We start from the raw sequence: 14156 nt of genomic DNA on the forward strand, positions 1-14156 counted from the left end.
ATCGGGTACCATTTACATTGTATGTTTCCTGATTGTTTCCTGTTATATTTTACAGACATACTTTCTATTCGTTACTTACTCCTAAGTTCTTGCAAATAGCATCCCCTGCCTGTCTCCCGAAGCTAGTCAGAGTGGGCCCTGAATGAATGCCTGAGGAACTGACTCATGTATTCTGTATTCCCAGTTACCTTCCAGATAAGAGCTGCTAAATGTCAGCATTTGGCTAGTGGAAGAGGTTGAGGGACCTATCATCCCGGTTTTTCCTGGACATTTCCAATGAAGTAAATGACTAATACCATAAAATAAGAAAATGGTTTTATTCCTAATTTTTAGTTCCCATACAGTTTACAAATACACGTTTACTCTGATAATACGGCTTTGCAACTAGCAATGCAACTGAACTAACACCCATAAATACAGGTGGGGAGACAATTAACATCCACTAATGTTTCTCTACATAAACTATTCTTTTCATGTCATTTTTAAAAAAAAAACAATTGCAAACAGACTACATAATACATGGGCAAAAAGGCAATTAAGTGAATCTCTCGAAACACTAAATGTATAATAAACAGTGCATATTATCAACATTTACATGATTCACATCAAAATGATGACATCCTAAAACGTATTCCTTTTAAAGGATAGATTTATCAATAAAATATTACATATCTTTTAATACTCTGGTACAATACTTCATATACTGCAGGAAAATTAAATGTAGGTCTAGTCATCAGCTTAATAAAGGATCCTTTTCCATTAGCTTTTATTAATAAAAGAATCACAATTATGTCATAAATAAACAGGCAAATTATTAATTACATGATTTGAGGTTTAGGATGAAAACTTGTAAAAATTAGTTTGATATACAGCAAAGTTATACAACACACTAAAACCAACTGTTTAATATTTTTGCCTTGTGTGAACTGCCCATAGTGAAAAAAGAACAAACTTTTCAATGATAGAAGAAACAATAAACTGTATTTTCAGGAGGAAGAGGGAGAAAGGTTTCGACAACATTAAGGGCTAATACAGATGCTAATAAAGGCATTCTGAAATCAGGGAGGCCATGTGCTTGCTATACAAAACTTTATTCCCCCAACAACATACAGAAAACAGAAACTGCACTGGGTGTGTCCTTATGTCTACAGTCTAAATTCCCCTCCTGGATTAATAAGCTACAACAAAACACTTCACAATTGCATACCTTTCCACATTCCCCCAAACTAGAAATAACCCAGGATGTTGTATGAGTTCTTCAGATCCCCAGTAAAGGTACCCCTAAAAAGAATCTTGATAATCTTCTTGGCTGTTCCAAAGCAACTGGGCTCCATAAAGAATGCACCAACACCAAGAAAGTCGGACAGCAATTTTCTCACGCCCATTTTGCCACCTCTGAAAAGTCACTGATTCAATGGGAGAGAGGACCATGATTTTCAGGAGGGTCATTCACTGGAGGTGAGGTGTCTTTATATTATTTAAAAAAAAAAAAAACTCTTAGGACTCTGAAATTTGGCTTTTTAAAAAGAAACCCCAATACCATGTGTCAGATAATTTCTTCACCCCAAATATAAAACCCTATGCTTATCATTTTAAAATACTCCACCAGCTACAGGATATTGTGCAAATTTAATGTGTACCAGCAACCCAGGAGCAGACTTCTTCCCTGTATCTATCACACCTACTTGCCAGGTAACCTGATCAACCTATTCAAGTTCTCACCACGTGCGGGCCCCGCGCCTCTGACCTCCTCACAAACCTCCTCTTTGGAACTTCCATTTCCACAACTTTTTTAACACCTGCACCTCCAGCTCCCCACACTTTCATCACCCCTCTCCCCGATTCCATCTCGTGGAGAGGAATCTCAGATCTGAGACCCTGCAATCCCCTCTTCACCAGACACATGACAAACCTGAGCAACCTAGGGGCTACGACAATCTTGTCTTGGCAGAGGTTTACATAACATGATAGCTGGCTGACTTCGTGGAGGAAAATCTAAACGAAATCAATGTCCTGTAACAAGCAAAGCTAGCCTAGATCAGGCGATTCTGTTCTGAGCACGGAGTAACTCCATCTTAAGCTACAGGCGGAGACATTAATGCAGCAGGTAAATTTGTACAATCAAACCCTTGTATGCTGGTGAAAGACTTTGCCCTCAAAGTCCAGAGTCTCAACTATAGCACAAAATCAAGGCAAAGAAGGAGAATTCAATGCGACAATGCAATAAAAGGAGCAGGATTCAAGACCCTTGTTGCAAATACTGAACTGGAATCTCTCGCTTTACACGCTTGACAAGAAGACAGTAGTCACTGACATTCCCCTTAGAAGGTGATTACCTCTGGGCCATACCAGTGTTCTAAAGCCATTCTAGGTTCACTGGGTTGGGGGGTGGGTGTTGGGGGGAGCGTCAATGTGCATTTTGTCTGTGAAAATGGCGGCGGAGGCAGTTTCCAAACTACCTCAAGACTTCACAGGAGGTAAAGACCTCAGAATCGAAGCACTTGCGGGGCTGGACCGGTCGGGAGCCAAAGCAAGAAGACTGCGCAAGGAGACCATAACCTAATGGCCAAGCCGCCATGGCACTTTATCGTCTTTACAAAGTCAACCAGTGATTCTTTCACTGAAACACACTCACCGAAGGATGATTCCACACACAGGGCAAAGAGGATGTCTTTGGAGAAGGCACTTCAGGTAGAACGGTAGCAAATCCTACTGCTTGACTAGAACAAAAATGAGCCACTGCTAATTCAGTCAGAGGGGCGGTGGCGTCGGACTGAACCCGCGCACGCGGGGAGGAAGCGCCTCCTGCGCCACCCTCCACCGGAGCCTCGGGGTGGGGTGGTTCTGCGTTCAGATGCTCTGCCCCCTCAACACAGCCCTCCTTAGAGACCAGTTTCCCAAAGCGCTGGTTCAGAAAATATGCTCAGAGCCAGCAGAAGTGGAAGCTTCTAGAAGGCCCTCTATTTGTTAGTTTGACTTCCAGCTTACACCAGCAATCACAAGCAGCTTCCACTTCCCAAGGTCACGAGCAGCTTCTCCTTCTAACCATTGCTGTTCTCGTGTGGCACTGCTTCTGACAGCCCATTACTCTGGGGGCCCCCCCGTGGATCACACCTCTCCGCTCCATGCCTTGGTGCCATCCCCCTTCCCGAATCTGGGCTGGCCCTGGGATGCTTTAATCACGAGAGGGCAGTGGAAGTTCTGGGTTTAAGTCTTAAGCAGGCCCGGCCATTACTGCTTGATACCCTTGGGAGTTCTGAGCGGCCATGTAGGCGGCCGGCTACCCTGCTGGCGGGGCCACTTGGAGCCATCGCACACAGAAGGAAAGGCCGGGGACCTGCAGAGAGAAGCCCACCCACCCTTGACCACACGGGTAACACCGGCGAGAGGACAGGAACAGCTCAGAGGAGCCCAGCCCAGGCTGAAGAACAGGGAGGAGGCGAACACGAGAAGTACTGTTTCAGCCGCTGCGTTTTGGGGTGGTTTGTCACCAACAATCGATAACCACGACACTGGCTGGTTATCCACACATGCGCTTTTTCTCCCCCCACCAAATACGAGACAATGACTCAAATGAAAAGAAAACGTGACAACCATTTCCCCACCACATCCTTCTCAGCCTGGTCATCTGCTAAGAAGAAAACACATCTTTTCTCCCAATTTTCCATGATTCTTTTTTCCCATGATTTTTTAATGGCAATGCAAAGGTAGATAGTCGACCTCTGACAGGCTGAGGCCACTGGCTTAATTATCATTTAGCCAAAAAAAGAGGCCATCAAATGAATTATCCACTACTGGATAAGCAATGATAAATGAAACTGTTCTCACTCCCACGGGATGTTGTCACCTTTTCCAAAACGTTTTTCCTCTTATAAAAGCCCTGTCATCCCTCACAAGGAGAAAAATAATTGAATTTTTAAGGTCATAAAAAGAAAAGAAAATGCCAATAAGTAGAATTTGAATCACCATCATCATTAAAATATAAAGCACAATTAACGGCTTCCTCAATTTAAAATAAAATTCTATAAAATATAACACTGTCTACATTGTAGAGATGATTTCTTCTTATCTGAGGAAATGAGTAATTGGTAATCAGGTATTGTCGAGTTAGAATATAGTGGTCTTTAAATGGTTCTGAACTTTGCTTATCCAAAGGTAGTCAACCACAACACAAGCCTTCCAAATTCAAATTCATTCTTCGCATGTACTTTCTTGCATCTGTTCTTGATCTTTTCAGGGAGAGGGTAAAGGTCCACATCTGGGGAAGAAATAAGCTAGAATTTTTAAGGAGCACACATCTAAAAGTTTCTCAAAGGCATTAAACCATTTTCAAGTGCATTCAAATCTTCTAAATGTACTACCCATTGAGATGGGAATTTCAACTTGCAACATTGAAACTAGGAGTTTCCAACATCCCTCACAACCTGGGTCGCTGTCTATAGAGGTGACTGAGGGAGGAGACGTACTAGGGACAGGAGATGCACAGAGACAGTGCTGGAAGGGATGTGGAGGTGAGAGGGAGAGGTGCAGGCCCGGGGAGGCCAAAGCCCGGTCACACAGCCAGTCAGGGGCCAAAGGGGAAGAGAACACGGGCATCCTGATGCCAACCGGCCAGAGCTGTCCCCTTGCCTCCCGGGTCCCCAAAGACTGTCTCCGGCACAGCTTGGGTCAACCGACTCTAATACAAATGGAAGGTACAGTGACCCCTGCCCTTCCTCACCCACATCAACCGTCTCTCTGCCCCTCACAGAATTAATTCCGAATTTGGTTTCAATCCTTAATGAACTCAAAAATAAATCCAACTTAGGAAAAAGGAGCTTAGGAAGAGAAAAAAGAGGCTGGTTTGTCAAACTTCGTTGTGGTGCTCCTCGCTAGAACACTCACAAATTGTCCGCCTGTTAAAATCCCCACCAATGACATAAAGACCCGGAGCACGTCCATGTAAATACCTGTGTCTGTGCTGAAGTCCTGCTGGGTGTTCTCATCTGAAACTTTTCTGCTGCTGCATCAGACCCACATTTTCATAGACTCTAGCATTATCTTCTCTCATTCTGAAAAGAAAAAAAAAAAAGAAAGAAAACATGAATAAAAGCGCTGACTATGCTAAGCACACACGGTATTTATAAAGCACATGATCCATTCTTTGGGGGACCCGAGACGGTACAGACACAGGCCCCCAGGAGCTAACGCTCTAGGACAGGCTGTGAGACACGAACATACAGCAAAAGCAAGCTAACAGAAGAGTAAGAGTCTTGAGCCCCTATGCTCTCTGGGGTCGGAGGAAAGTGAGCCGTTTTTCTGACAGGCAGAGCAAAGGAGGCCTGTACGATGAGTTCTTGGAGTGAGGCCTTCAAGCAGGGTAAAATGTGAGCACAGAGAAAGGACCGGTATTCGTTTCGAGCGGAGGGAGCCTAACAGGCAAGAGGTCCAAGAAGGAAAGAGCAGGGGCAGTGAGGCCCACAGACCCACGGAACCCTGAATCCCGCTACATGAAGGGGAACAGTGAGGGTGAAGCTCATGGTGGTGGAGGCCCCGGGGATGGAAGGCCAATGCACCAGAGGCCAGACTCCATTCTACTGAGCAGAATGGAGATCAGAGCAGCCCTTGGGGGACAGAGGACCCAGCAGCCATAGATGCCAACCTGAGAGGGACAAGAAGGGGCTTGGGGTCCGAGGGATAAGGAACACGATGGGAGTGGAGAGGCAGAGAATGTGTCACGCGGAGAGGCCACTGGCGGTAAGGGAGCGGTCCTAGTTCCTGCGCTGTGCCAATATTCAGGGAAAGCTCTCTGGCCAGGACTCAGAGCCCTGATGAGCTTGGCGCCGCGGCACATGTCAGCAGACAGCAATTCAAAATATCAACTTTCCCGATCAGTCCACCGGGAAAGCAAAAAGCAGGCAGAAGGAAGAGGCAACTTGGAGGAGAGAATACTTTTGCTGTATAATTTCATTTCAATGTTAACTAGAAGCCAAATGTAAATATAAGCCTCATATTTGCTATCTAAAATGTGTATATAGAGTATTAAAGTCAGCAGGGGTTTAAAAATCCACATCAGAAGCAAACAGAGATAAGACTCTTGGGCAAAAATAAAAAGTAAATGTTAAACCACAGACTACCTTAGAATATATAGAAAAACAATAATTTAAGACTGTCATTCACGTAATCGATTTAACAAATGTTTTCCTAACACATATTTTAGCTTAAACAAGGGGTTGGCAAAGTTTTTCTGTCTCAGTCTCTGGCATATAATATTCTCTGTGCTGCCATTTTTTTTTTCTTTCTTTTTAAATATAACACCTTAAAAACCATTCGTGAGCTGTACAAAAACAGGCATGGCCAGAATTTGGCCTGAGGCCTCCAGTTCGTGGACTCTTGATTTAAGAACAGAAGATTTCTGTTCTCTGCTGACAGGAAAATTAGCAGATCATGATGGTGTTGGGACATTAATGGTCAACTTACTTACTTTTATTTAGCATAGAGTCTTAAAACAACCAAAGGGACGTTACCTACCTTTGTTGTCTATCATTAACAAGAGAAATCATCCCCACCCCATAAAAAGGAAAATTCGATTCTTCTTAGAGAACCACCACTGGAGAGACTGATAACCTCACATAATCATCGTTAGTGTACCAATCAGCCTTTGGTTTAGGTAAATTAAAATTTAGTTTAGAAAGCCACTGACACACTTGTTAATCAGCAGGGTAACAATAATGACAGGCCTGTGCTGCAAAGACCTGCTGGTTTTTAAGCTTTTCTATAGGACTATGTTCAGATAGAAAGAATTTCCTTCATTACTACTTACTCTGCACAAGATGGTGTTGGGGTACAAGGCGGCAGGGGACTCTGATCTCCACTTGTCTGGTCCGTTAGAGAATACTTAATATTTGTATATTCATGCCCTTTCCTCTTGCTTTTCTGAAAGGTGAAGATCGCATATATGAGGAAATGGACTTTTTTAAAGGGAAAAAGAAGCAAAGAGGCATTGTACCAAAGACAGACGGACAGACGGGCAGACAGAAAGGTTGGACCCTGAATAATGACACACCAATCAAATGTTAGGGAATTCACCTCAATGTAATTAACACCATACAAGTGAAAAGTACTTTTGAACCATATAATTCAAAAGCACAGAGTCATGCATTAACAACTTACTATATTAAACCAAATGCATCTATTTCTGAGCTAAGAGAAAATTCTCACTTTCTTTGCCACATTAACATCTAATCATTTCATAGTTCACTTGCAACACATTTAATGACTCTCAGATAAACAGTTGGGCAAAGAGTTCCAGAAGTAAGTTCCCCCCGTGTAAAAATGGCCTACAGGTACAGAAGATGGTAGCATTTTACTGTATCCCCCCCACCTCCCACCTCCATCCCAGAAAACACCCTAGGCATCTTTAAAACTTCATTTTTGGCTCTAATGATACTCTTGGGGAAAAAAAAAAATTGGCAAGGAAAACCAGTAGAATGTAATCTCATTACAGATGCAGAGAGAACTATATTTGGTAAGAGTCCCGGTTACACGATTTATCACTCTTCACTCCTAAGTTCACCTAAAAACAACCAATTCTGAAAACTGAACCCACCAATCATCATTATATAATGGTGCCTTCATTCAATGAGTATTCAAGAAAACCAGCAAATATCAGAAAGGGTATCCACATCAGATACTGACACAGAGCAGGGACTTCCACTCGCCGCTGGGGAGAGGCTGAACTGGTGCACTATTGGTCCGAACTCACGGGACTGACCAGTTGGTATCCAGTAATAACAAAACTATATTCGACAACCTTGATCATTTGCTTCTTGAGAAACTCATACACAGAAGCCTAAAAGGGCTATAAAAGGATGTCCAGGGACATGTTATTCTTAATAATGTCGACACCAAGAGAATAAATCGATGTGATGTATTCATACCATGAAATAATATGCAACAGTGAAGAGAAACAACAAAAAGACAGACTGTGTGGGGCGCCTGGGTGGCTCAGTGGGTTAAGCCTCTGCCTTCGGCTCAGGTCATGATCTCAGGGTCCTGAGATCAAGCCCCGCATCGGGCTCTCTGCTCAGCAGGGAGCCTGCTTCCCCCTCTCTCTCTACCGGCTGCCCTGCCTACTTGCGACCTCTCTCTCTCTGTGCCAAATAAAGTCTTTAAAAAAAAGAGGGGGGGGGATACTGTGTGTTTATCAAAACAGTTTTCATAATCAATGTTAAGTGGAAAAACACAAATTACAAAACAACAAAACAGTATGACACCATCTGGAGGAACATTCTAAACCTATAAAACAGTGTTATCTATTGTGTGTAGATTATTGGTATTTGTATTTTAAAAAGAGATTGGAAGCAGGGGTACCTGGGTGGCTCAGTTGGTTGAGCGTCTGACTGCAAACTTAGCTACTGCCCTGTAGTTCCAGGGGTAGAAATGAGGGGTGCACTGGGGCTGACAGTTGTGCCTGCCATATTCGATTGCTGTTATAAAAGGATAAAGAGGGGTGCCTGGCTGGCTCACTCAGAAGAGTGTGTGACTCTTGATCTTGGGGTTGTGAGTTGGAGCCGTATGTGGGGTGTAGAGAATACTTTAATAATAAAAAATAGGGGCGCCTGGGTGGCTCAGCGGGTTAAAGCCTCTGCCTTCGGCTCCAGTCATGATCTCAGGGTCCTGGGATCGAGCCCCGCGTTGGGCTCTCTGCTCAGTGGGGAGCCTGCTTCCTCTCTCTCTGTCTGCCTCTTTGCCTACTTGTGATCGCTCTCTCTGTCAAACAAATAAATAAAATCTTTAAAAATAATAATAATAATAAATAAATGGGAAAAAACTTGGAAGAAATGTGACAAAACAAAATGTTCAATTACAGGTATAAGTACTATTAAGTTTTTTGTTTTTTTGTTTTTTTGTTTTTTTTTTTTCAAAATGAAACATAAGGGGTGCCTGGGTGGCTCAGTCGGCTAAGCAACTGCCTTTGGCTCAGGTCATGATCCCAGGGTCCTGGGTTTGAGCCCTACATCAGGCTCCCCGCTCAGCAGGGAGTCTGCATCTCCCTCTGCCTACTGGGCCTGCCGTTTCCCCCTGCTTGTACTCTCTTTCTCTCTGACAAATAAATAAATAAAATCCTCAAAAATAAAAAATAAAAATAAATAAATAAACAAAATGAAACATAAAACAAATTTAAATCCACTGGTGAAGGTTCTTCTCCCTCTTCTTCCTCAAAACTCACCCCAAAACATCAAATAAAAAGCAAAAAATCTTATTTCGCATACAACAAGAGTTGTTACGACTCCAACCTATAAACTATAAAGCAACCATATGTGAACATGGGACCAAAATAAAAAGGAAGCCACACAGCCTAAGAGACTCGCTGTCTGACTCTTCACAGAAAAAGCTTGACATTAACAGGCCCCTAGCTGCTTGCTGTCTGTTTGCTCCCTCGTGCGGTCTGCAACCGTGTGGAAAAGGAAACGTCCTAAAGGACAACTGGGTGACAAGATGCAAAGTGCTGCGGACCTTGGATGACCCTGTGGAGCTGAGATGCCCAGTTCCTTCCCAAACAGACTGCCAACTTGGATTTCTTTTTTTTTTTTTTTTTTTTTTAAGAATTTATTCATTTATTTGACAGACAGAGATCACAAGCAGGCAGAGAGGCAGGCAGAGAGAGAGGAGGAAGCAGACTCCCCGCGGAGCAGAGAGCCCAATGCGGGGCTAGATCCCAGGACCCTGAGACCATGACCCGAGCCGAAGGCAGGGGCCTTAACCCACTGAGCCACCCAGGCGCCCCAGTTTTTCTTTTTTTTTTTTTTTTTTTTCCAACTTGGATTTCTATGTTAGAAGAGAAATGAGCTTCTGTCTTGTTGAAGCCACTATTAATTAGACTGTTAAAGCAGCCCAACCTGTTTGTTACCTGACCAAGCAGCCATTACGAAACTTACAGTCTAGGAAAGAAGTTACAAAAAAGAAATTCAAGGAGAAAATGTCTTGTTTACACAGTATTTTAATGTTTTGAACAACTGAGGGGTTGTTGTTTTTTTAAAGATTTTATTTATTTATTTGACAAACAGAGATCACAGGCAGAGAGGCAGGCAGAGAGAGAGAGGAAGGGAAGCAGACTCCCTGCTGAACAGAGAGCCTGATGTGGGGCTCGATCCCAGGACCCTGAGATCATGACCTGAGCCGAAGGCAGAGGCTTTAACCCACTGAGACACACAGGCGTCCCTGAACAACTGTGTTTAAAAATTGAAAGGCCTCAAAAAATAACCACAGATTCTTAGCACTGAAATACTGACTCCCACAAAAAATGAGTTTTTAAAAGACAGAATTTAAAATGAAATATTAAGGGGCACCTGGGTGGCTCAGTGGGTTAGGGCCTCTGTTTTCGGCTCAGGTCATGATCTCAGGGTCCTGGGATCGAGCCCTGCATCAGGCTCTCTGCTCAGTGGGGAGCCTGCTTCCCCCTCTCTGCCTGCTTATGATCTCTGTCTGTCAAATAAATAAAAATCTTAAAAAAAAAAAGAAAAAGAAAGAAATATTAAGTGGAAGACCTGACAGAGAATATCACTTATTTTAAAACTCGTTCTGGACAGTTGGGCATCTGACTGTTGGTCTCAGTTCAGGTCTTGATCTCAGGGTTGTGAGTTCATGTCCTGTGTTGGGATCCACACTGGCGTGGAGCCTTATTAAAATAACTTAAAAAGAAAAAAAAAAAAAAACACCTTATTCTGGAGTTGAAAAATCCTAACTCTATTTTTTTAAAGAAATACACAATCAGTAAGTTGGAAGTATGAGCTTGCTTCCTGCTCAACACTTTTCTAAATTGTGGTAAAAGAAAAATGACAGACACATGAGATACAGCCTCCTGACAAAATTCTGAGTGCACAATGCAATACTGTCAGCTATGCTATTGCTGTGCATCAGATCTCTAGAACTTTTTCATCTTAGATCACTGAAAGTCTATACCCACTGAACAGCAACCTCTGTTTCTCCCTCCCTTCTAAATACTTTCTTGAAAAAAATCAGTATTTTTATTTATTATATTTTTTAAAGATTTTATTCATTTATTTGATAGAGAGATCACAAGTAGGCAGAGAGGCAGGCAGAGAGAGGAGGAAGCAGGCTCCCTGCCAAACAGAGAGCCCGATGCGGGGCTCGATACCAAGACCCTGGGATCATGACCTGAGCTGAAGGCAGAGGCTTAACCCACTGAGCCACGCAGGCACCCCCAGTATTTTTACATATAGTGATTACAAAAGAATTTTCTAATGGGGAATACTTAACACAAATGGGACAGGAATTATTTCAGTCAATTAAGTTGCTCAAGGAAAAGCATAAAAATACTGGAGTTTCTCTGCTTATTTAGAAAGAACAAGAAATAAAACTGATCCACAAATCAGATGAGTTCATTTCTCAGGACTGTGACAGCCCAGGCTGTCCATATAGAACAAGAAAAAAATCTCAGGGGATAGAGATTGTTTTGATTTAGGGGAGGGGTGTAGAGGGAGATTTGTTACGGAGCCCTAAAAAAATGGTCTGAAATTGATCTATCCTTCCCCTGAATTCAAGGACATAGCAGAGTTACCAAACCTTTTGTAGTATTTATACTAAATCTTACAGCCTTGCCAGCTGACACACAGTCAAGGTTGAGAGGAGGGTCCAACCACAAGTCTTGAAAATCATCTGGCATTAAATATCTTGCCATGTGAAATTAACTGCAGTCCATTCTTAAACTTTAATTTACAAAAAAAGCTTGAGGTGCCTGGCTGGCTCCATCAGTAGAGCATGCGACTCTTGATCTCGGAGTCGTGAGTTCGAGCCCCAAGTTGAGCAGAGAGATTACTTAAAAAAAAAAAAAAAAATTAAGACTACAAAATAAAGCATATATTAATTTTTTTGAAAAGCCCAAAAGCCAAGAGCAGGAGGAAAAGGGACAAATGAAAATCCTCTTGGGGCATCTGGGTGGCTCAGTCTGTTAAGTGCCCAACTCTTGATTTTGGCTCAGGTCATGATCTCAGGGTTGTCAGATGGAGCCCCACATCAAGTTCCATGCCGGGGAGGGGGGCGGGGGGGGCAAGAAGCTGGCTTAAGATTCTCTTTCCCTCTCCCTTTGCTCCTCCCCTCCCCTGCTTGTGTGCACGTGCACTCTCTCTCTCTCGCTCTCTCCAAAAAAGAAAAAGAAAAAAGAAACAGAAAATGGGATAAATAAATAGAAGAGACAAATCTTCCTTACAAAGGAATTCTAAATAAATTATATAGAAACTACCCATTCCATGGGGGCACCTGGGTGGCTCAGTGGGTTAAGGTCTCTGCCTTCGGCTCAGGTCATGATCCCGGAATCCTGGGATCGAGTCCCGCATCGGGCTCTCTGCTCAGCAGGGAGCCTGCTTCCTCCTCCCTCTCTCTCTCTGCCTACTTGTGATCTTTCTGTCAAATAAATAAAATAAAATCTTTAAAAAAAAAAAAAAAAGAATGAAAGAAAGAAACTACCCATTCCAGAAGCTGGAGCTTGATTGCTCCCCTTCCTTTGGGTATGGTTTGCACTAAATGACTCACTTCCAAAGAAAAGAGTAAGGACAAGGAAAAAGCGTCATTGTTACAGTGAGAAAAATCTGGCAGACACCACCTAAGCCAAGTGATGAAGGTTAATATCCCCAGGCCATGTTATTATCGGGTACCCCTTGAGCGATGAGAAGGGCACCTCGCAACTCACCTTGTTGGTACTCGGCCCCAAAATTCATTACTCCAACCAAATCACAAGAAAACATCAGACAACCCCACACTGAGGGCCATTCTATAAGATAGCTGACTAGCACTCTTCAAAAGTATCACAGTCAAGAAAAACAAAGACTAAGAAATTAATATAGATCAGAGGGGCACTAAATTCAATGTGGGATCCTGGACAGGATCCTAGAACAAAAAGGAACACTCATGGGAAAACTGGTGAAATTCAAATAAATTGTAAAATTTAGTTACTAGCAATATATCGGGGTTGATTATTTAGTTTTGATAAAGGTACAATGGTTATACAAGATGTCAACATTACAGGAAACTGAATGACGCACACATAGGAACTCTGTATTATCTTTGCAACTTTTCTAGAAGTTTAAAGACTATTCTAAAATAAAAAGTCAATTTAAAAAAACTACTAGATGGAAAAGGAGAGTTATATATACAATAGAATATATAAACCCACATTAATATGAGGTTGTATAGCAAAAGTTCAACTACAGCAGTAATTAATTAGCTAATTAGCAACACAAATACTGCAATACAGTACCAGTAAGTACAGCCAGATCTTGGCTTCAAAATACCACTCTACAATTAAAGAGAATCAGGGCTCCTGGGAAAAACAGCTGGAGAGTGCAGGCCACGCCTTCATATTCCGGCATCAGAAAGTGTACGGAAGCAAGATGGGCCACCTGGGTGGCTCAGGTCATGATCCCGGGGTCCTGGGATCGAGCCCCACGTCAGACTCACTGTCTGCTCCTCTCCCTCCCTCTGACACTTCAGAGCTCTCGGTCTTTCTCAGACTCTCTCAAATAAAGAAATTAAAAATCTAAGAAATATATATAAGGAAGTAAGAAACTAAACAAATGAACAGGGGGGCGGGGGGAAGAAGCAAACCAAGAAACAGACTCTTAACTACAGAGAACACACCGATGGTTACCAGAGAGGAGGGGGTCGGGGATGGGTGAACCAGGTGAGGGGATTAAGGAGGGCGCTTGTGACGAGCACAAGGTGTTGTACAACAAGTGCTGAATTAATAAATTCTACACCTGGAACCAAGATCACACTGTACGGTAACTGGAATTTAAATAAAAACTTCATTTAAAAAAAAGTGTAAGGGGGATGCCCAGGTGGCTCAGTGGGCTAAAGCCTCTGCCTTCGGCTCAGGTCATGATCCCAGGGTCCTAAGATCAAGCCCCGCATCAGGCTCTCTGCTCAGCAGGGAGCCTGCTTCTCCCTCTCTCTCTCTCTCTCTCTCTCTCTCTCTGCCTACCTTTCTGCCTACTTGTGATCTCTGTCTGTCAAATAAATAAGTAAAATCTTTAAAAAAAAAAAAAAAAGGGTAAGGAAGTACTCAAAAATAAACTATCAAAAGGACAGACGAACCAATTTGAACAGGTGTCCACTAGCCAAATTTGGAATAATCTAAGCAACAAAATAAATAGCAG

General features: G+C 42.9%; 1 protein-coding gene across 1 annotated transcript in view; it reads right to left on the bottom strand.

Moving 5' to 3' along the window:
• Positions 1 to 298: 298 nt before the first annotated feature.
• The window catches only part of PTPN11 (protein tyrosine phosphatase non-receptor type 11), an 85751-nt gene continuing 71893 nt past the window's right edge, over positions 299 to 14156 (bottom strand). The window contains exons 14-16 of the mRNA XM_082698431.1: positions 6803 to 6915; positions 4950 to 5051; positions 299 to 4258 (exon numbers count right to left, since the gene is read on the bottom strand). Of these exons, the coding sequence (XP_082554557.1) occupies positions 4982 to 5051; positions 6803 to 6915 (183 nt within the window). The 3' untranslated portion in view covers positions 299 to 4258; positions 4950 to 4981. The remainder of the gene's footprint in view (positions 4259 to 4949; positions 5052 to 6802; positions 6916 to 14156) is intronic.

This window comes from Mustela nivalis (assembly GCF_964662115.1).
Source record: "Mustela nivalis genome assembly, chromosome: 14".
Taxonomy (NCBI): Eukaryota; Metazoa; Chordata; class Mammalia; order Carnivora; family Mustelidae; genus Mustela; species Mustela nivalis.